The 21,323-nt window shown below is 42.3% G+C and overlaps 2 protein-coding genes across 7 annotated transcripts; both read left to right on the top strand.

The window, feature by feature from the left end:
- Window positions 1-445: 445 nt before the first annotated feature.
- On the top strand, window positions 446-19,572 carry LOC136467322 (SUMO-conjugating enzyme SCE1-like). Of its 6 annotated transcripts, XM_066465976.1 has the most exons (6): window positions 17,297-17,661; window positions 17,746-17,851; window positions 18,511-18,663; window positions 18,750-18,859; window positions 18,975-19,031; window positions 19,158-19,572. In XM_066465976.1, the coding sequence occupies exons 4-6, from the start codon at window positions 18,773-18,775 to the stop codon at window positions 19,284-19,286; spliced, it is 273 nt and encodes a 90-aa protein (XP_066322073.1). In that variant the 5' UTR covers window positions 17,297-17,661; window positions 17,746-17,851; window positions 18,511-18,663; window positions 18,750-18,772; the 3' UTR covers window positions 19,287-19,572. The 6 variants fall into 6 exon arrangements, with proteins under 6 accessions (XP_066322070.1, XP_066322075.1, XP_066322071.1 ...); XM_066465973.1 differs by lacking the exons at window positions 17,297-17,661; window positions 17,746-17,851; window positions 18,511-18,663; window positions 18,750-18,859 and adding exons at window positions 446-887; window positions 972-1,088; window positions 1,748-2,097; XM_066465975.1 differs by having other exon boundaries at window positions 18,511-18,859.
- Window positions 15,391-16,154, top strand: LOC136467326 (defensin-like protein CAL1). The gene is made up of 2 exons (XM_066465981.1): window positions 15,391-15,509; window positions 15,691-16,154. The coding sequence occupies exons 1-2, from the start codon at window positions 15,458-15,460 to the stop codon at window positions 15,942-15,944; spliced, it is 306 nt and encodes a 101-aa protein (XP_066322078.1). The 5' UTR covers window positions 15,391-15,457; the 3' UTR covers window positions 15,945-16,154.
- Window positions 19,573-21,323: the final 1,751 nt, after the last annotated feature.

Here is a 21,323-nt window from a genome sequence, read left to right as displayed (position 1 = left end):
AACTCTATTTCGTGATGTCTTTTAATTTTTTTTTTGTGGGTACGGTGAGTTACTATGACTACCTTCTTTGTAACGTTGGACTCCTCTCTTTGATGAGATTAAAGCCCAAATGATATAAATTATAAAAAAAAACTATTATCCAATGCATTCGTGCTATACCTTGCCCTGGAGACCCATTTGCAGAAAGGGTTCTCTTTTGGGTCTTGTTATTGAAAAAGATAAAAAATAGGTATTGAACCCTTTACCTGTAGCGCTACCCAAACGTAGAATGGGTCTTGTATTTTGGGTAGCAGTTGTTGTTGACACAAGGTGTAAGAATCATGTGTCATGATCTTTTCTTTTTCATTTTGGTGATTTAGATGAAATATCGCAAAGTCTAACGCGCTACCCGTCGCGCTCGGCGCCGAGCGCGCGACACCAGGCTGCAACGGGCCGGCCCAGCAGACCGCGCGCCCCCGTCCCTCGATCCAACCCGCTGCGGAATTCGCTCGCCGGCCGCCCCCGAGGCACCGACGCCGAGCTTGTTGCCAGGCGAGCGACCCACCCACCCCCGTGCTTGTCATCCATGTGCTACCACCACCACTGCGCTCGCCGGCTGCTAGTCGTCCTTGCGCCCATCGGCCACCAGCCTGCTGCTGCACGTGCTCCGGATCCAGGACCGCCGCGTCAGGTGGCAGACGTGCAGCGCCGCAGGTGGTCGAGGTCGCCACCTTCCAGCTCGCCTCCACCTCATCCTCACCGCCCTCCAGCTTGCCTCGGACGGCCGTATCGGTGCCTCCGTGTGCGGGTTCGCCGCGCTGCGCCGCCACGCCCGCACGAAGAGGTCCCACTCGCAGTGGGAATTGCTGTGTTATTATTCCGCCTTCCAACTGAATCATCTAAGACAGGTCTTTGTTCGTCCCATCTCTCAACTTCTGCGCCAGCTTCAGTATCAACATCCATATAGTCAACTGAATCAATACATGAAGCAGGCACCTCGCATTGCTCTGCAAAGGAATGTTCTGAAGATGCTTCGCTTGTGGATTTGCCAAATTGCACAGAGCTTATCCTAATAGGACCAGGCGACCCACGCGCCTTGATCTGTGCTGGTATACGCTGTAGTCTGCAGGATTTCATTTGAAAATTGAAATTTCTTAGCATGCAGCAAGTTACATAAAAATGAAAATTTCATTTCAGTCCTATTGTTGTGGCAAGTTACTCAATTGCTATTGGCATTACCTTGCGTTATGATTTCAGAGCTCTATTTTATTTTTCATTTTGTCTTCTTTAGTTTTTAGTTATTATTTGTCAATTTCATTTACATTATTTTTGTTGTCACTTTTTGTCAATCAATGGTTTTCCAATGTGTATTCTATATCTCTTGATATATTCATTGCAATTCTGGTAAATTAGTGAGTCCTGTCAGCCAGCTTGTAGTGAGACCTGAAATCTGATCATAGCCAATTCAATTTTAACTCATTTGCTCTTTCCACTATTAAGTGTGAGCAATGAAGGTATAACTAGGTCTGAATAGGTTCTTTTCTTTCGATTGATGAACTACATTTTTCATTTTACTTGTTATCTGTATTGGATGCTTTTAGTTATTTGTTTCAGGTTACACCATTGAATTCTTGTGCAAGGATAGGATTTTCACCAACTTAGTTAGCAGTTGTTTCCATATTATTGTGATGATGTTTAACTGAGCTGTCTGTAATAAGATAGTGCAGTTTGAACTTTATACTGATTACCATCTTTATTTCTTTGCCAGACTGATTGGGAAGGTGGATACTTCCCTCTAACACTTCATTTCAGTGAGGATTACCCCAGCAAGCCTCCCAAGTGCAAGTTCCCTCAGGGTTTCTTCCTCCCAAATGTCTATCCTTCTGGAATAGTCTGCCTTTCAATCCTTAACGAGGACAGCTTAAGCTTTGCAACCATTTTCATAGCCCTGTGTGATGCTATACTGATTTCATGGCCTTACTGTTCCAAAAAAAATTCAGTCAGGGTTGGAGACCAGCTATTACTGTTATGCAGGTTTTCATCGGTATCCAGGACTTGCTAGATCAGCCAAATCCTGCTGACCCTGCTCAAACAGATGGCTATCACCTTTTTATCCAGGTTAGTCAAAATTGATGGACCACAACAAAGATATTGTTTGCCCAAAACCTTACTCCTTTTAGTTTTGAAGTTCAGATAGCCAATCACGTTTGTAACATTTTATTTGGCTTTGCAGGATCCTACAGACTATAAGAGGCGTGTTAGACTGCAAGCGAAGCAGTATCCGGCATTGGTCTGAGAACTTCGCCCTATTTTATTGTGATTTCAGTTCCAAATTTCAGTTTTTATTTTTAGTTTTTAATTTTAGCTAGCAATTTCAGTTTTTAATTTCATTTTGTAATTTCAATTTGTAATTTCAGTTTTTATTGGTCCGAGCTCCTCCCGCTTCCGTGGCTGTGCCGCCGGCCGCCAGCGTTCCGTGGCCGCGCCGCCCGCCACCGGAGCACGCAGACCGCCATGGCCCACCACGGGAGCTCGCAGGACCTCCGTCGCAGGACCGTGAGACGCCCGCCCCAGCCATGGACGAGCCTCCAGCCGCCCACCGAAGCTCGCCCCGCTTATGTATTCTACTAGTTGAGTGCCCATGCGTTGCTACGGGAACAAAAAAAAAATAGAACAAGGCAATACAACTAAGAGGCTCAAACGAAATTGTCAAAATGATAGATTATTAGATTAGTATGTGATTAGGTTTCAAAAGCTCAAGAGATTTCAATGTAGCTACTTTTGAAATGGAACAAATAGTTGACTTAGGATGCATAAAACCATAGCAGTGGTGATCACAAAGAGATTCTCTACTCAGTTCAAGAAAAACCAAATTGGTTTAGTGCTTCTCTACTCAGTTCAAGAAAAACCAAATTGGTTTAGTGCTCAACTTAACTTGCTTCGACCACCAAGCAAAATGCTTGTGGGAGGTTGAGGAAACCACTGTCGGCTGCAAAGTGCAAATATATTTGCCATAATTTGTTGGTAGGAGAGACACCAGATGAATGTTACTGAAAAGAGAGAGCTCACATGAAATCAACCCAGCACATCTTTTGCTTAAGCAATGCTCTGAAATTCGGTTTGGTTGAAAAAATAACATCAATATATCCATTTTTTCTGGCCAATTATGCGAAGCAACTAAATGGGCACAACCTCAGTATATATGACAAAATCTCCATATATTATAGTCTATAAAAGAGCAAACATTATGTAAGGGCAATTTTTTGACTCATATTATCTAGGAAATACCAGCCCTGCACATCTTATCACCCTTCACCACCTTGCCCCATCCTACAACTTCATCTTCAATTTGCCAAAAGCACGGCCGAGGTCCCATAGTTGTGGTCTACAGTACTCTTCAAGGTTTACCAAATTAGGTTCCTTTCTTGCAGTCTGCCCACTATGAATAGAGAGATTGAATTGTTGAAATTATCACATTAAGATAGGAAATTCAAGTTTGCAAAAAAACAATTATGCATGTATGTTAATAATGTAGTACAGAACTACTTTCCCAATGCCTTATTATTTGAGAATTTCCACACCGAATATATCAAAGACCTATCATTACTCTGACAAGTGGCAACTTAATTATTAAAGGAAAGAAAAATAAAATTTCTATTAAAAGAAAAAGTAGCTTATACGAAATGATTTTACCTTTTAAATAGTCGCTGTTTCTTGTTGCTTCCTTTCTGTTCCCGCGAATAAAACTCCGGGCCATGCATGTCCCGGGATATGACTATGCCTGAGCGTGCGGAATGACATCTATCTCAATTCTCACTTTAGTTAATCTGCATCCGTGGGTAGTCAAGACGATGTTGCTACATGTCACGTGTAAGCTCATGGTTTCAAAATGGATGTAATGCAACTGTCGTTGGTTCTTCCAAATCTGCTCTGGTGCTAGCTAGCTAGGGATCACGATGATCAAGGGGTGTTTGGATGGACTAAACTGAAGTTTACTCCATATTTTGGTTATTCCCCTGTGCCACGACTCCAACACGCAGAGCTTGTCCAGGGATTGCTTCATCATGTCCTGAAAGCCCTCGAACTGCTTGGACAACTCCTCCAATGTAGTCATCACCTTCTCGTGTTTGGTCGGCTTCTATGAACCAAAGGCTCCTAATTCCAATTTGTTATGAACCTAGATGACTGAGTGGAATTGAGACTGAAATAGCAAGGACTTTTTTTCGATGCGGGAACCACCCATTTCCATTACGATGAACGGAAATACAAAACCATTCAGAGAGATTACAGATAGTACCAGAACCAAGGGTTTGACGATGCAGAAAACCACGCAGGGTATTTAAGCATCGAAACATGATCAAGGACCTAACAGAAACCATGACCTATTCAGCAAAAGGGAACCTCTAACCGAAGGGAGAATTTAAAAAGGCTAATCCATGATCCCAGCTAGAACTATCCACAGGCAGCAAAAGCATCCTTGCTTAGACTATCCTGAACACCACCAGATAAGGCGCCAACTTCTCACATAGGATCATCTTCATGCTCTGAGCATTCACCGTCTTGGAGTAGCAGATGATTCACCTGTCTTGTAGTCATAGCAGCTACGACCTCCTTAGCCACCCAAAGCATTGTGTTTGCCCCCTGCACCAGCTATTCTTGGTCTAGTTCTGCATAAAGACCTAAACAATATGACATGAGTGCACAAGCGTGGTAGATAATCTCAAGAGGATTTTTTATTAGTTTCCTGCCAAAAACTGCTCTGTTTCTACATTTCCAAATTGCCCAACAAATGGCTGCATCCCCCATGGGTGGTATTTCTTTCCAAAAGGCAACCATTTCTCACACCATAACCAACACTATTGCAAGTTCATGGGAATGTTATGTGTGGCAAAGCATTTAGCTATAATACCCCAGATCACTTTGGCTACAGGACACTGGAAAAACAGATGTGAAATAATTTCCTCACGGTCACAAAAAAAAACACAATTTGGGTCACCTTGCCACTTTCTTTTCTTTAAGTTATCTCTGGTTAAAATTGCATTGTTAGTCATTAGCCAAAGGAAAATTTGATTTTTTTTTGGAATTTTACCTTTCCAAATTCTCTTATGACAGGCCTTAGATGAAGATTTAGTAAGAGCATTGTAAACCGACTTTACAGCGAACTTGCCACTTTTTCCTGTCAACCAGATAACAGAATCATCATTAGTTGTTAATTGAAATTTCAAAGCATCCTGCCAAATAATATTCCATGCAATCCTAAGATCATCAAACTGCCATCTCCTAAAGTGGATCTGTGTACCCTTTAAGGTTTATGCAACAGGGATGTTCTTATTATCACACAGTTCAAACAGAATAGGAGCAATAACAGATACAGGTTCCTTATACACCCATGGATCAAGCCAAAATTTAGTCATCATTCCATTACCAATAGAGACACTTCTCCCCTGTAAGTAAATGTGTTTGATTTTCAAAACGTCAGAGCACATTGGAGAGTCATTAAGTTTATCTCCAACCTCATGAATTGATTGATTCTTCAAATATTTAAATTTCACTATCTCCTGCCAGAGGCCTTTCTCCTTCTCTAGCTTCCACCACCATTTGCGTAACAAACTAATATTCATTTTTCTCAAATCCTTAATCCCCAAACCTCCATATTTCTAACTTTTACAAATAGTTTCCCATTTAACAAGATGATATTTCTTTTTTGCCCCACCACCTTGCCAGAAAAAAGATCTTCTAATTTTATCCATATTCTTAATGATAGTCTTAGGAAGTAGGTAGACAGACATGTGATACATAGGGGAATTGTTCAGACTAGCACTTATAAGACATGTGATAGGGTCCACCCTTTCCAAACATCTAACCTTTTATTCCCTTTCTCAACTAAAGGAAGTCAATCAATCACTTTTAACCTACTTGGATTAACATGTACCCCTAGGTACTTAATTGGAAACAAGCCCACTTGGCAGTTAAAAATGTCAGCATACTGAGTCCCCCGACTTTCATCATCGTTGATCATCAAGATTTCACTCATGTTGAAATTAATCTTCAAACCAGCAAGCATCTCAAATAGATATAAGAGTAACTTCATATGTATTGCTCCAGTCAGATCATGTTTCAAGAAAATAATGGTATCGTCCGCATACTGTAAAATAGCCACACCATTAGGGATGATATGACTAATTAGACCAGTTATCAGACCATATTCTTGAGCCTTATGTACCATTCTGGTTAAACCGTCCACGACAAAATTGAATATGTTTGGCAATAATGGATCACCTTGCCTAACACCTTTAAAGATTTTAATGTATGAACCAATTTTGTTGTTAACATTCACACTGACAGTCCCCTAGAAATCACTTTTTTTATCCACTCACACCATTTCTTATCAAAACCTCTTTTTTCTAGACAAGTAAACAATAGGTTCCAGTTTATCTTGTCATATGCCTTTTCAAAATCTATTTTCAAGATAACTCATATTTCTTTCCTTCTTTTGGTCTCATGTAAAATTTCATGCAAGCACATTATCCCAGACACAATATTTCTTTTTTCATCAAGGCAATTTGGGTATTATGAATTAACTTATCAGCAACAGCTTCCAGCCTGATAGTCAGAGTTTTAGTGATCAGTTTATACAGGCAATTCAATAAACAGATGGGTCGAAATTGTTGAATCTTACTAGCATCTTTCACTTTTGGTAACAGGGTTATAATGCCATAATTCATCCTGCTAACATCTACTTTATGGTAGTAAAAATCATCATACAACTGAATAATATCCAATCTAACTATCTCCCAGCAACTTTGAAAAAACTCAATGGGAATTTTATCAGGTCCAGCTGCTTTATTGTATCCATTTGCCACAAAGCTTCTTTGATTTCAGTTTCCGTAAAAGGCCTACATAAGATGATGTTATCATTTGAAGAGACTTTTGGAGCATCCTCCCAGATAGAGGGATCCATTTGAACTTCATATTCAATGGGTGTGCCAAATTGCTCAGAATAATATTCAGTTGCATGTTCTAATAGTTTATCATCACCTTCAATTACCTGGCCATCTTTTTCTAAACTAATAATCTTATTTTTTTCTCTTTCTCCCATTTGCACACTTAAGAAACTAGGAGGTGTTGTTGTCTCCTTTGAGAAGCCAAGTCTGGTGACTTCTTTCAAACCAATACATTTCTTCTTGTTCAAGACACTTAAGATTTTCACATAACAACCAAGTTTTTCTATCCAATTGATCATTAGACAACCCATTCCCTTCTTCAATAGCTTCTAGTTCCGCCAATTTTTTTTGATAAACTTTTCTTTTCTTTCTCAATTCACCTTGGAGGTTTTTGCTGAATCTTATCTAGAGCAGTTTTAGCTCTACACGGTTTGCTCCATATCTTTTCTACCAGAACAAAAAAGTTAGGGTTTTGTAACCAATTCGAGTCAAATTTAAACTATATATGTGGCAAACCATCACACTTCCCAGATGTAACCACTACCCGAGGAAAAATGTCCTCCTATTCTTTGGTTACTAAAATTCTGTCAAGTTTAACCAGAGTTGGGGGATCCTAATTGTTTGACCATGTAAACATCCCACCATTCATGTTCAACTCCCTTAACTCATAGAAATGAATCAAAGAGTTGAAAAGAGGTATGTACTCCATCCATGTTATTTTTTTTTCTTCAAAATATCTAATAATATTAAAATCGACACCAATTAGCAAAGCCTCAACGTTATTAGCACAAAAATGAGACAATTCAGAAAGAAAAACATTTTTATTCTCCTCATGAGCTGCTTCATATACCACAAGCCGATTCCATTTGATTTTTAACACTTTATCCCACATTCAATTGGGTCTTAAATTCTCCTTTTTTGAAAGAACCCATGTCAATTCTTTCTAACAGAACACCAACTAAAATCCCACCTGATTTGCCTCTAGAAGAATTCTAAAGCCACAAATAATCTTGATTAACATCAAATTTTCTTAACAAAGAATCCTCACATTCAACAATCATAGTTTCCTGTAAACCAATGAAGTGAAATTTATGTTCAAGAATAAGATTCTTCAAGAAAGTAGAAACACCTCTCTTTTTCAGACCTCTGCAGTTCCAAATAAGCCCTTGAACTACCATTTTTTCTTTTGTTTTCTTCTTTTATTTAGATTCAAAGGAATACATTTATTCCTAGAATCTAACAAGCCAAGATATTCTTGGTCTTGCTTCCTCCCCCTTGGGGAGAATGTGAACTTCTTTTTAACTGACCTATCCTTAATCAATGATTTTTGAATCACAAATTCTTCTAATTTAGATTCCTCCTCATGAATTTCTTCAATTGTCAGAACTTCCTTATCAACAGCACATTCAACAATATCACTAGGTTTTTCACTAACAGTTTGTTTATGATGTTTAGCATATAAACAATTTCTAGCAGATTCTAGGTCCTTAAGCATATCAAAAGTTGCAAAATTATTCTCATGAACTAAAACACCCGTACATTTAGCAAGATTGTTCAATTCAGCATTATCAATATCAGACAAAGACTAAGTTGGTTTAATGGTACCTTCTAAAGACCTCTTTTTAGTTAAAGCTTCATTCTTCTCCATTGTAGTAAGATGAAAATCCTTCTTCAACCTTTCACTCCTTCTCTCAGGCAAAACTTCCTTAGTTATTTCCTCTTCCATAGCCATCTGCTCTTAATTAACCCCCTTTGTATTGAGGGGCACCAGAGCTTTCCCACATCCATCATCAGTCAAGACACTTTCTTGAGAATTAATCAAGGCCTGATTAGCTGTGTCCTTCTCGATCTGAGATTCCTCTCTGTATTTGCCATCTTGTCCTCCATAAACATGAAGCTCTTCATGCTAAATTCTTGTTCCTTGTTCCCCATGATCTATGCAGAAGGATCAACACTCTCATCCACTTCCATTGCCCAAACCTGATGATTCTCTTTGTCTTCATTTTGCTGACTTTGTTGCCCCACTTCAGTATAGGCACCAATCCTCCTTAACCTATCACTCAAGGATTCACTTTCAGCATCAGAGTCATCAAAGTTGTCAGGGATATGAACTCCGTCAACTTGCATATCTCTCTCTTTGGATAAGTAAGCCTGATTTGTCATACTTTCCTTGTTTTCTCCTTGACTTGCCTTTGATCATCTTTGGGTTCTTTGCCAATCACACAGCTATTGAGATTCACCTTTGGAGGGGCAGAGTTAGAAGTCTGAATTGAGTGCATCTGTTGTTTGTTCTTGCTTGAGCTAGCTTCAGTAGTCTTGGGGCCACTCATATTAGAAGAACTGATCAAAGCAGAAGTTTTTGGCTGATCTTCAGCCTTGTATTTCTTATGTGGAGGTTCCTTCTCACCAACCTTTACCCCACTTGAGAGAGTCCTCACAATTTCATCTTCTTGTATCTCCCTCTCAAAGATGAAGTCATGGATGCACATCCCAAAGGTCCCTTCAGCAGTCTTGGGAACTTTAAGGTCGTCTATGCATAATCAACTCTGTACCTAGTATTTTCATCAATCTCAACAACCTTCCCAACCAAGCCACCCACCTTGGCTATTGTCCTTATCGACCTCAGATCCCCAGGAATATCCTTCACCCTAAACCAGGCTTGCTGAAGAACTCCTTTGGCACCAATTCTGGATGACCACAACTCTACCTTTATCTGAGCATCAACAAAATTCATTGCAAGAGCTTTGAATTTCACCCAATCACTCACCATCTTAGCATTAGGGGACCTCATCACAAATCTATTATCCCCCACCTGTCTAGCATCCCACTTCTAGGAGTTGGATCCAACCAAATGCATAAATTGTTGCTCAATCTGTTTGGCAGTAGCTTGACCTTGCAGAACATTGATAACACTGATACATTCCTTTTCCTTTGACACTCTGGGGACAATACATTCTTCAATGAAAAAGAAGCTTTGATCCTCTACTTGCGGAGCACAAAGCTCGGGCCCTTGATTTACCTCTGGTTGGCTGTTCTGATCAACGATTTCTTCATTCACTTGGTTACCACCCATCTTATTAGCAGCTTGGTCCCATTTGGCCTTATCAGATTCTTGAGCAGACTGGACTGTCACACCCAATTTTATGGATAAAATTGATTGCATAAAACTCATGTGTGCCTAGGGATTAGTCACACACATAAGTTGACAAATTACAAAAAGTATCATCATGGTGTATCTTACATCATGATTAATACCATCACATAGTCTTACACAACACAGCGGAAAATAAAAAGGTAGCTCTCTCGTGGTAGCTCCAACACAGGGATGGTCAACTGGTTGACCACAAGCCTAAAAGTCCTCTAGAAACTCCTCATATCCGTTGACATCTGTTACCCATCCAGGATTTTTATCCAAATATTGAAAGTAGACAAGCGTAAGTACTTCCTGTACTTAGCAAGATAACATGGGGTTATGAAAGCTCAAAAAGGATGACTCTGGTTTACTGCGGTTAGCACTTTTAGTAAGTCAAGATTTTATTATCAACTATTATCAAGTTATGCTTAAGCCCCAATTAAACCCACATGATCAGATATCAAAATCAATTGAATCATATTATCATCGTAGAACATCATAAATGAACAACAATAAATAACCATTTATTCTGTGAGTTTTCTAGGCCGCTCGTGACCCTAAGCACGGCTATTATAACAATTTGTAACACTCTGTAGAGGTTGTGCACATTCACCGTAAGTCGTTTTTCCCATATGCCCGGGTTAATTACTCCCATAACACTTTCAAGGTGAGCGGGCGGGGTACACGATGAAGCCTTTTCATAGGTTTCTCTAACAAGTTAGGGCCGCTAGGTTTTCTCAACAGGCAGATGTAGGAACCCCCCTTTCCTATGGCACATTTCCATCGTGGCTATACACATAGGAACAGAGGCAGTCCTATATCCAACGTGGCAAGCCCCTTTTGCGCCATAAAGGTAACCTCTAACAAGCTAGAAAAGGTCCTATTACTGAGCTAAAGTCAGAGCCATGTGACCCTCATGGTTGCACTGTCAGTCCCAGCTTTTACCGACAGATAAGTCCTTATGGAGGGCCAAGAGCATCATGATCAAAAGTCATTTGCTCCTTCGCCCTATAATTCAGTTGTTTAAAAGCAAATTTTACCTTTTCGTTCTATAGAACCATTATTCATTATTTGGATCATGTACAGTTACATTGAGCGCTAGCAAACTACCCATATGCATATAACCCGTAGGAGACAAGGAAACAGGATACTCAATCACTAGGATGTCCTTACGGGTATAAAAATTGGACACATGCAAACGAGAAATTAATAAATGGTGAATAGGACATCAAGGCAGATCCCATGCTATACTTGCCTTGCTCAATGAACTCAGGCTGCTTCTGCTGGTCGTCAAAGAACTCTTGGTCTCCAACGTTCTCCTCACCATCTGAACTCGACCACAAAGCAACATACAAGCATTCCAAAGGCATTCATGCAAAGCAAACAATTGTAGGATTAGAACAGTACACCAGGGCATAAAAACAAGATAAAAAGGTTCTTAAAAAGAATCTACGTCTTTCTACGATCACATAGACGCGAAGTTCAAGAAAAACGGAGCTAAAACACGAAAGTTATGAATTAAACGGGGTTTCCTATAGCAACTTATTTAATTAAATCTAACCTCAAAATTTAAATGTTGCAAACATGTTTGACAGTGGTATTAACATGTAGAGAACTTAATTACGAACCTAACAAAATTTGAACGGGTCGATTCGGAGCTAAAACGATGATTTTATAAGCAAAACAATGCAGTGGCATTTCTGTAAATAGAATGAACTATTTTTGAATTTAAATAAAATTAAATCTGGGATATTTAAACCGGCCGAGGACTGCGGGTTCAAATTGGCAAAACTTGTGGGTCTCTTTAGCAAAATGGCCCGCGAAGGGGTATCGGCCATCCTGGGCCATTGGATCAAAGATGGACGGCTCGGATTAGGAGAAAGGGGAAGAGAGAGAAAACCGGCGGACGAAAACAGTGCCAGCACGGTGGGGCTCCATGGCCGACGGTGAGGAGGTCGTCGGCGAACGGGAAACAAGGACTTCGGGCCATGGTTCGACGAACCGAGGGAGCCAGGGGAGAGAGGAGATGAAGGCGACCTCGCCCAGGCCGAGAACGCGGCCGGAGGACGCGGTCAGCGAGGTGGTCGCCATGGCCGACGACACGAAGGTCCAAGGCGCACGTGAAATGGGACCTAGAGGCCATGAAACACGAAATTAAAGGCATGGGGAGAAGGAGGGGAACAAGGGGGTCTCACCGTGGATGAAAACGAAGACGAAGGCGGCTCGGGGACGGCGGTTTTCGAGCTCGGCGGATCCCGGCGCTTCTCTATGCAATGGTTGCGGCTTCCGTGCGCTCGGGCGAGTGCGAGAGTGGTGCAGGGGAGGCGGCGACGGGGTCTGAGCTCCCCTTTATAGAGGCTAGGGCGTGGGGGAGGCGCTCCCACGACACGAGGTGGGCGCGGGCGGCGGTTGCACCATGACCGCGCGAGACGCAGGAGGTGGGCGATGACGTTGATGGGTGGACCCGGCGGTCAGCGACAGGGAGGAGTGAGGGGCGCGGCAACGGTTGCCTGCTCGAGTGGGCCGGCCTAGGAAGAAAAATGGAAGAAGGGGAAGGAAGGGAGGCGAGCGGGCCGGCGGGGGAAATGGGCTAGCAGGCCAAAAATGAGGAAGGGAGGGGGAGGGAAAAGAATTTCCTTTTCTTTTTCCAAATTAAATTTCCAAATTCATTTCCAAATGGTTTTTGAATCTTTTTGAGTTTAAATCAAAACCACTCAACATATTAAATAAAATGCTGCAGCATGAGTGCAGCAACATGTATCTATCCTTATGATTGATTTTAATTTCACAAAATTATTATTTTCCTATATTTTAATGTACACATAATTGCATAAATAAATCAAATTTAACTATTTTTAAAAAATGAAAATTTTAGGGTGTTACAGGGACCTCTTTCGCGATCTCTTTCTTGCCTTCACCATATTGATTGCTCTTGCGGTCCTAGGTGTTGTGGCCTCTTCCACCTGGACCGCCCCCACCCTGACCGCGCCCTTGCCCGCCTCCACCGCCACTCCATCCATAGACACCTCCCCATCCATACCCACCTCTTCGCCCGCCGCCTTGGTACATCTTCACACAAACTATAGACGCAGGTTTAGATCAAACCGCAGCTACAAACGACTTGGTGGGGGATCCACTCCACAAATGTCCAACGAACTTCGCGAGATTGGATTTGGGGATTGGATCAAGATGTGGAGGTAGGGAATCGATCTTAGGGTTTGGTGACGCCTCGATTTGAATGTGAGCCGTCAGGGTGCCAGGGGGATGGGGAATAGGCTTGGGGAGGTCACTGGATCCATCGTCTCTCACCTCAGGCTCACCTCCGCCCCCTAATGCTCGACGCATGGCCTAGAATCAGGTGCTCGCCCTAGGATCTCTAGGACGTTCCTAACCTTGGGCAATAGATGAAACCAAGGTCTCTAACGGGTAGGCCCTTGAAGCACAAATCCTTTCAAAGCCTTCCTGCCCGCCTCCGCATGTAGCATTGGATCACGAGGACCGCCATTGGAGGCCCAATGCAAGCAGATCGGGATGGACTTCAACTTCCCCTCCTCTCTATTGATTGCTTCAATGGGATAGGAGTCCTTCTCAAAACCATGGGAGAATCCCTTCGCCGAGGGATCCACCAGAAATTCGATGCTCTTCGTCTTCCATCGAGCCCTTGCACTCTCCGCAATCGTCAGGAAAGCTTGCGCGAAACCGAGCGAGACCTTGCCGACCGCCCCGTCTTCTTTGGTTCTCAGCTCCATGGAGACCACTGCCTCGGATCGGTCTCTGAACTCGGGGCGGAGGTCGACATAGGAGACTGGAGGGAGGAAGACGCCAGAGGCGGCAGCATCATGGAAGAGGAGACGGTTATGGGCAATGTCTAACAGGTTTTGTGCGTGTGCTGCTGCTTCCACGGCGGTGGGAGAAGCCAAAGATGATTCCGCGGTCGACTATTAACGCAAGAATCTAGCAGTAGCGCATGTAATCTACCGAAATAGCAAGAACTTGGGAAAAACGGATAGAAATCGCGGCAGACATCCGTGGGATTCAGACATTTTGGGGAACGGGTACGACAGAGTTCTGTTCTTCGTACCTAATGACTAGGTGGTGGCTGCGCATGCTTATAACTGCATAACACCGGCCGCTAAGAGCAATTCCAATAGCATTTCTAAATCTCACTCTCTAAATCATCATTTGGAGAGTCATTTGCATAATAATTGTTTTCTATATTTTTTTATTCTCCAACAGTTCTTCTATATCTGATGCACACTCTAGAGAACCATTCTCATCTTCTATTTTTGGCTAGCGAAAAATACGGAATAGAAGATGTCTATATTTGAATAACCATTTAGATCAGCTATTGGAGGGTAGTTTTTCACCAAAATCTCTATTCCTAGCATTTAGAAAGGATATGGAGAGCCTCTTGAAGATGCTCTAAGCCAGCCATCGCTCCTAGCCTAGTTACAAGGCCAAGGCCCAGCTACTCGAAGTAGCCCATCTCATAACACTGTCCCGACTAAAATATATCTTAGCCAATTTTAGTCAGTGTTCGCCTAAACGGATTAAACGGCCATTTAAACGGCCAGTAAACGGTAAACGGTGGTAACTGTTTTGTTTAGGGGACAAACGGAAATTAAACGGTTGAGTTTAAATGGTCAAAAACGAGAAAAAACGACCTAAACGGAACAGAGATAAACAACATTAAATGGGCTAAACAATTGTTTAAACGACCATTTAGGCGAAAATGAGGTAAATCTAGTTCAGTTTGTATGGATAAATTTGTATACTTAAGTTTATTATATTTATAAATGTGTACACTTGATATGTTACATGCATAAATATCTATATTTGGTTCTTTTCACATGCATAAATATATATACATACCAAAATAATTGATTTTTACTCGCATAAATATGTATAAATGCTAGAATACTTGATTTTTTACATGCACATATATAATTATATGTATTTTTTTAAGTACAAAACCGTTTAGACCGTTTAACTTCGTTTAAACACCATGTAAACAACCTAAACGTTAAACGAAGGACGACCGTGTAAAGACCGTTTACCGTTTAGAAAAACATTGGGATTTTAGTAACTTTGAAAATACCCTACCAGCACTTTTCATGAAGAAGTCATCATCTATCAAGGTCAGGGGCATATTTTTTTTTGTTGAGGTCGTCCCTAGTTACGCTGGAGAGAGAGGGGGGGGGGGAGAGAGATTGCCTATGTCTATTTTGTTACCGCCCAAATTAAGCATCGACTAATCTAAGCTCGACACCAATGCTGTTCATATAAATTAAATTCGGTGCTCCTGTGTTCCAATCAATGTACAGTATCCACGAGAATTCCTCCACACCCACTTGTATTGTCGCCCTGCAGGTTCAGCCGTTCCTGGTGAAACAAGAGAAAGATGGCAGTGTCTCCCGGAGCGGTGCTCTTCTTATTTCTCCTCGCCGCAGCAGGTGATTAGCTTATGCCTTATGGTGTCAGGCGTTAATTGCTCATTAGTCATCCATAATCTTACTCGTACTGGGCAGATTGATTGGTCACCACGGACCTGTTCTTGGTGATTAATCTGTACGTTGCAAAATCTGCAAAATGGGACAAATGAAATGTGATCACTGATCAATATGGTGCATGCAGAGATGGCAATCATTGATGCCAAAATGGGAGTAGTCAAGCAGACCTTGCTAAAGGACAAACTGAAAGCGAAGGAGGAGGAGGAAAAAAGCAAGGGGAAGGAAGAGAGCCGGTGCGTATCGCAGAGTCTCCAGTTCAAGGGCTTCTGCCTCAATAGCGACAAATGCGCCGAGGTGTGCAAGAAGGAGAGCTTTGACAATGGCGAGTGCAAGATTGGCCTGTCCAACCGCAAGTGCTTCTGCAAGAAGCCATGCTAGTTCATTGGTCTCTTGCTAATTGTTGATATGTGCACCACTAATTTGTGGGCCTTATAGCTCTCGAGAAACAAAATCACCTTTGATAAATCCCGATCATCAAAACCGTTTTTGCACTTCTTATTTAGCCGGTTATGTATTGGTTTTGGGGCTCCGATTGGAAGGAGCTGCTTATTTTGGCTTGCCCGAACTAAGAGTCAATAGCTATGCAATTCTTTTGCCTCCTATAAATGGACATCTATATTATTATGATTTGTTAATGATGTCGAACTCTATTTCGTGATGTCTTTTAATTTTTTTGTGGGTACGGTGAGTTACTGTAATAGCTATGACTACCTTCTTTGTAACGTTGGACTCCTCTCTTTGATGAGATTAAAGCCCAAATGATATCCATTATAAAAAAAACTATTATCCAATGCATTCGTGCTATACCTTACCATAACCAGTACTAGGAGATAAGCGAGGCCCCTTTTGTAGTGACATGGGCAAGATAGCAGTGGGCTAGTGGATCATGTGCACACGGACATACTTTTGGGCCGAACACTACCCAAAAAATGCCCCGTGGGCCAAAACCGGTAGGCAAAGTCCCAAAAACTATCGAGAATGATTTCCTATGATTAGTGATTGTCAGGGATACGTTCAGTTAATCATACATATATAATCATCGTTAGAAGTCATACATTCCTTGACTGGATCAAGCTATGAAGATACTATTTCCTAAGGCATACATGAAGCTACTATCTTAATTGCAAAACAAAGTCGACAGGAACCTAAGCTGGAATGCTTTATTGGAGGGCTGTGCGACTGGGGCCGTGATTTCTAGGGACCCCAAAAACTACAGGCCATCACGTAATATATAAATATATTTAATATCTTGTGCCGACTCTTTCGGGTCTTCAACAGGAGCAGGAGACCCAAACTTAAAATAGATCTCTAATATAATAGTTATAGGCTCTAATAGAGTATCTATATGGAAGACCGATTTTAGATGTCAGGAGAGGTATAATCCAAATTTGAGTATCCTCTATCCTGGAGACCTATTTGCAGAAAGGGTTCTCTTTTGGGTCTTGTTATTGGAGAAGATAAAAAATAGGTATTGAACCCTTTACTTGTAGCGCTATCCAAACGTAGAATGAGTCTTGTATTTTGGGTAGCGGTTGTTGTAGGCAGTGTAAGCTGTAAGAATCATGTGCCATGATCTTTTCTTTTTCGTTTTGGTGATTTAGATGAAATATCGCAAAAGTCTAACGCGCTACTCGTCGCGCTCGGCGCCGAGCGCGCGACACCAGGCTGCAACGGGCCGGCCCAGGAGACCGCGCGCCCCCGTCCGTCGATCCAACCCACTACGGAATTCGCTCGCCGGCCGCCCCCGAGGCACCGACGCCGTGCTTGTCAGCCGTGTGCTACCACCACCACTGCGCTCGCCGGCTGCTAGTCATCCTTGCGCTCGTCGGCCACCAGCCTGCTGCTGCACGTGCTCCGGATCCAGGACCGCCGCGTCAGGTGGCAGACGTGCAGCGCCGCAGGTGGTCGAGGTCGCCACCTTCCAGCTCGCCTCCACCTCGTCCTCACCGCCCTCCAGCTCGCCTCGTACGGCCATATCGGTGCCTCCGTGTGTGGGTTCGCCGCGCTGCGCCGCCATGCCCGCACGAAGAGGTCCCATTCGCAGTGGGAATAGTTGTGTTATTATTCCGCCTTCCAACTGAATCATCTAAGACAGGTCTTTGTTCGTCCCATCTCTCAACTTCTGCGCCAGCTTCAGTATCAACATCCATATAGTCAACTGAATCAATACATGAAGCAGGCACCTCGCATTGCTCTGCAAAGGAATGTTCTGAAGATGCTTCGCTTGTGGATTTGCCAAATTGCACAGAGCTTATCCTAATAAGACAGGTCTTTGATGTGTGCTGGTAAACGCTCTAGTGTGCAGGATTTCATTTGAAAATTGAAATTTCTTAGCATGTTGCAAGTTAGATAAAAATGAAATTTTCATTTCCGTCCTGTTGTTGTGGCAAGTTACTCAATTGCTTTTGGCATTACCTTGCGTTATGATTTCAGAGCTCTATTTTAGTTTTCATTTTGTCTTCTTTAGTTTTTAGTTATTATTTGTCAATTTCATTTCCATTATTTTTGTTGTCACTTTTTGTCAATCAATGGTTTTCCAATGTGTATTCTATATCTCTTGATATATTCATTGCAATTCTGGTAAATTAGTGAGTCCTGTCAGCCAGCTTGTAGTGAGACCTGAAATCTGATCATAGCCAATTCAATTTTGATTCATTTGCTCTTTCCACTATTAAGTGTGAGCAATGAAGGTATAACTAGGTCTGAATAGGTTCTTTTCTTTCGATTGATGAACTACATTTTTCGTTTTAGTTGTTATCTGTATTGGATGCTTTTAGTTATTTGTTTCGGGTTACACCATTGAATTCTTGTGCAAGGATAGGATTTACACCAACTTAGTTAGCAGTTGTTTCCATATTATTGTGATGATGTTTAACTGAGCTGTCTGTAATAAGATAGTGCAGTTTGAACTTTTAACTGATTCCCATCTTTATTTCTTTGCCAGACTGATTGGGAAGGTGGATACTTCCCTCTAACACTTCATTTCAGTGAGGATTACCGCAGCAAGCCTCCCAAGTGCAAGTTCCCTCAGGGTTTCTTCCTCCCAAATGTCTATCCTTCTGGAATAGTCTGCCTTTCAATCCTTAACGAGGACAGCGTAAGCTTTGCAACCATTTTCGTAGCCCTGTGTGATGCTATACTGATTTCATGGCCTTACTGTTCCAAAAAAAAAATTCTGTCAAGGTTGGAGACCAGCTATTACTGTTATGCAGGTTTTCATCGGTATCCAGGACTTGCTAGATCAGCCAAATCCTGCTGACCCTGCAACAGATGGCTATCACCTTTTTATCCAGGTTAGTCAAAATTGATGGACCACAACAAAGATATTGTTTGCCCAAAACCTTACTCCTTTTAGTTTTGAAGTTCAAATAGCCAATCACGTTTGTAACATTTTATTTGGCTTTGCAGGATCCTACAGAATATAAGAGGCGTGTTAGACTGCAAGCGAAGCAGTATCCGGCATTGGTCTGAGAACTTCGCCCTATTTTATTGTGATTTCAGTTCCAAATTTCAGTTTTATTTTTAGTTTTTAATTTTACGTAGCAATTTCAGTTATTAATTTCATTTTGTAATTTCAATTTGTAATTTCAGTTTTTATTGGTCCGAGCTCCTCCCGCCTCCATGGCTGTGCCGCCGGCCGCCAGCGTTCCGTGGCCGCGCCGCCCGCCGCCGGAGCACGCAGACCGCCATGGCCCGCCGCGGGAGCTCGCTGGACCGTGAGACGCCCGCCCCAGCCTTGGACGAGCCTCCAGCCGCCCACTGAAGCTCACCCCGCTTATGTATTCTACTAGTTGAGTGCCCATGTATTGCTACGGGAACAAAAAAAAAAATAGAACAAGGCAATACAACTAAGAGGCTCAAACGAAATTGTCAAAATGATAGATTATTAGATTAGTATGTGATTAGGTTTCAAAAGCTCAAGAGATTTCTATGTAGCTACTTTTGAAATGGAACAGATAGTTGACTTAGGATGCATAAAACCATAGCAGTGATGATCACAAAGAGATTCTCTACTCAGTTCAAGAAAAACCAAATTGGTTTTGGTGCTCAACTTAACTTGCTTCGACCACCAAGCAAAATGCTTGTGGGAGGCTGAGGAAACCACTGTCTGCTGCAAAGTGCAAATGTATTTGCCATAATTTGTTGGTAGGAGAGACACCAGATGAATGTTACTGAAAAGAGAGCTCACATGAAATCAACCCAGCACATCTTTTGCTTAAGCAATGCTTTGAAATTCGGTTTGGTTGAAAAAATAACATCAATATATCAATTTTTTTCTGGCCAATTATGCTAAGCAACTAAATGGGCACAACCTCAGTATATATGACAAAATCTCCTTATATTATAGTCTATAAAAGAGCAAACATTATGTAAGGGCAATTTTTTGACTCATATTATCTAGGAAATACCAGCCTTGCACATCTTATCACCCTTCAGAACCTTGCCCCATCTACAACTTCCAGCCTGTTCGTTTCGGCTGAAACGATCGTGGATTATAAGCCAAAAGTACTGCTGGCTGGTTTGGTGTGAGATAAAAATATTGTTCTGGCTTATAATCCACGATCGTTTACGACCAAGCGAACAGGTTGGTCATCTTCAATTTGCCAAAAGCACGGCCGAGGTCCCATAATTTGCCAAATGCAACGAACAAATTAGGCATTGATACTTTCTGATGAACCGTCACATAAATATTGGAAGTTTTGCTTCTGGGTCTATATGCCATTATCTAATTGAACACACCAGGATCAGAGATGCGGTGAGTAACCAGTGAGATTGCTATGACGCCTACAAATTTCACCATAGGGAATGTTTATATTTGCTTTGTTTAGCTGCAAAGCCAACAACCAGTTGGGCGTAGCTGCAAATTCAGAACCCTGCCGCCAGTCTCCTCCACACTGGGCCATAGCATGATAGGGGATAGGGGCTGCCATGATTGGTCAGCGTATGGCTTCTCATTTACTTCTCCATGATCTGTTGTGGTGGCAGCAGGAGGTCGCCCTCCCACTCCCTTGGCAGCGGCAGCTGAAGGTCACCCTTTGGATGGATCCTCCTTACCTCTCCTTCAAGCTGTTGTGGGGGTCTTGATGCAAAACATATTGTTAGAATAATATCAAGAAAACATAAGAGCAGGGCACAATACAACTACGAATCGCCTGCAGTGCATTCTAATATAGTGATTTACCCGCAATGGTTGCTCCTACTGCATCATCTGGTTGTCTGGCACAAGATCACATTGGCTTGATGGAGGCAGTCTAGTATCTGACTCTTTAATGACTGGAATTCAACAAATTTACGCATCAGATCAATTTAACGCACTGCACCAATGTGTAACTGCACTGGGCTCCTACATTTCACACATATATCCCTAAATTCATAACCAAATTATTCCAATGTCGACGTAACGCAAAGGTCGCAAATCTTGTTTGCCATCTCCTTTTCGTCATTCTTGATGCTAGTGGAATATGGTAACTGGTGCTGTTGTGCTTGGTGGACGGCTTCCAACTTGTGCAAAGGCTTGTGCATGAGTAGCAGCAACTGCGCTAACGTGTGCCAGACCGAGAAGTTCCCCGGCGGCGAGTGCAAGGCGGAGGCCGCCACCTGCAAGTGCTTCTGCAAGAAGATATGCTAGCCTTTGGGCCTTGGCGGTACGGTGGTGGATAGGCAGGTCGTCGGCATGTAATTCAAGCTAGCCAGTCACTGTTGTTAGTTATTGGTCCTCTCCTGCATTGCTGTTTTTGTTTACTACCATTTCTTTAC

Source organism: Miscanthus floridulus, chromosome 7 (assembly GCF_019320115.1).
Source record: "Miscanthus floridulus cultivar M001 chromosome 7, ASM1932011v1, whole genome shotgun sequence".
Taxonomy (NCBI): Eukaryota; Viridiplantae; Streptophyta; class Magnoliopsida; order Poales; family Poaceae; genus Miscanthus; species Miscanthus floridulus.
Note: the sequence above shows the minus strand (reverse complement) of the source record. Positions and strands in the feature narration are given on the sequence as shown.

Bases quoted from the DNA above. Each gene is read 5' to 3' on its own strand.
- LOC136467322 (XM_066465973.1), top strand. From the start codon at position 1,951: ATGGCCTTACTGTTCCAAAAAAAATTCAGTCAGGGTTGGAGACCAGCT. The intron at 2,098-18,974 runs GTTAGTCAAAAT...TTGGCTTTGCAG, and splicing joins GCTATCACCTTTTTATCCAG to GATCCTACAGAATATAAGAG. The intron at 19,032-19,157 runs GTCTGAGAACTT...TTGTAATTTCAG, and splicing joins CGAAGCAGTATCCGGCATTG to TTTTTATTGGTCCGAGCTCC.
- LOC136467326 (XM_066465981.1), top strand. From the start codon at position 15,458: ATGGCAGTGTCTCCCGGAGCGGTGCTCTTCTTATTTCTCCTCGCCGCA. The intron at 15,510-15,690 runs GTGATTAGCTTA...TGGTGCATGCAG, and splicing joins ATTTCTCCTCGCCGCAGCAG to AGATGGCAATCATTGATGCC.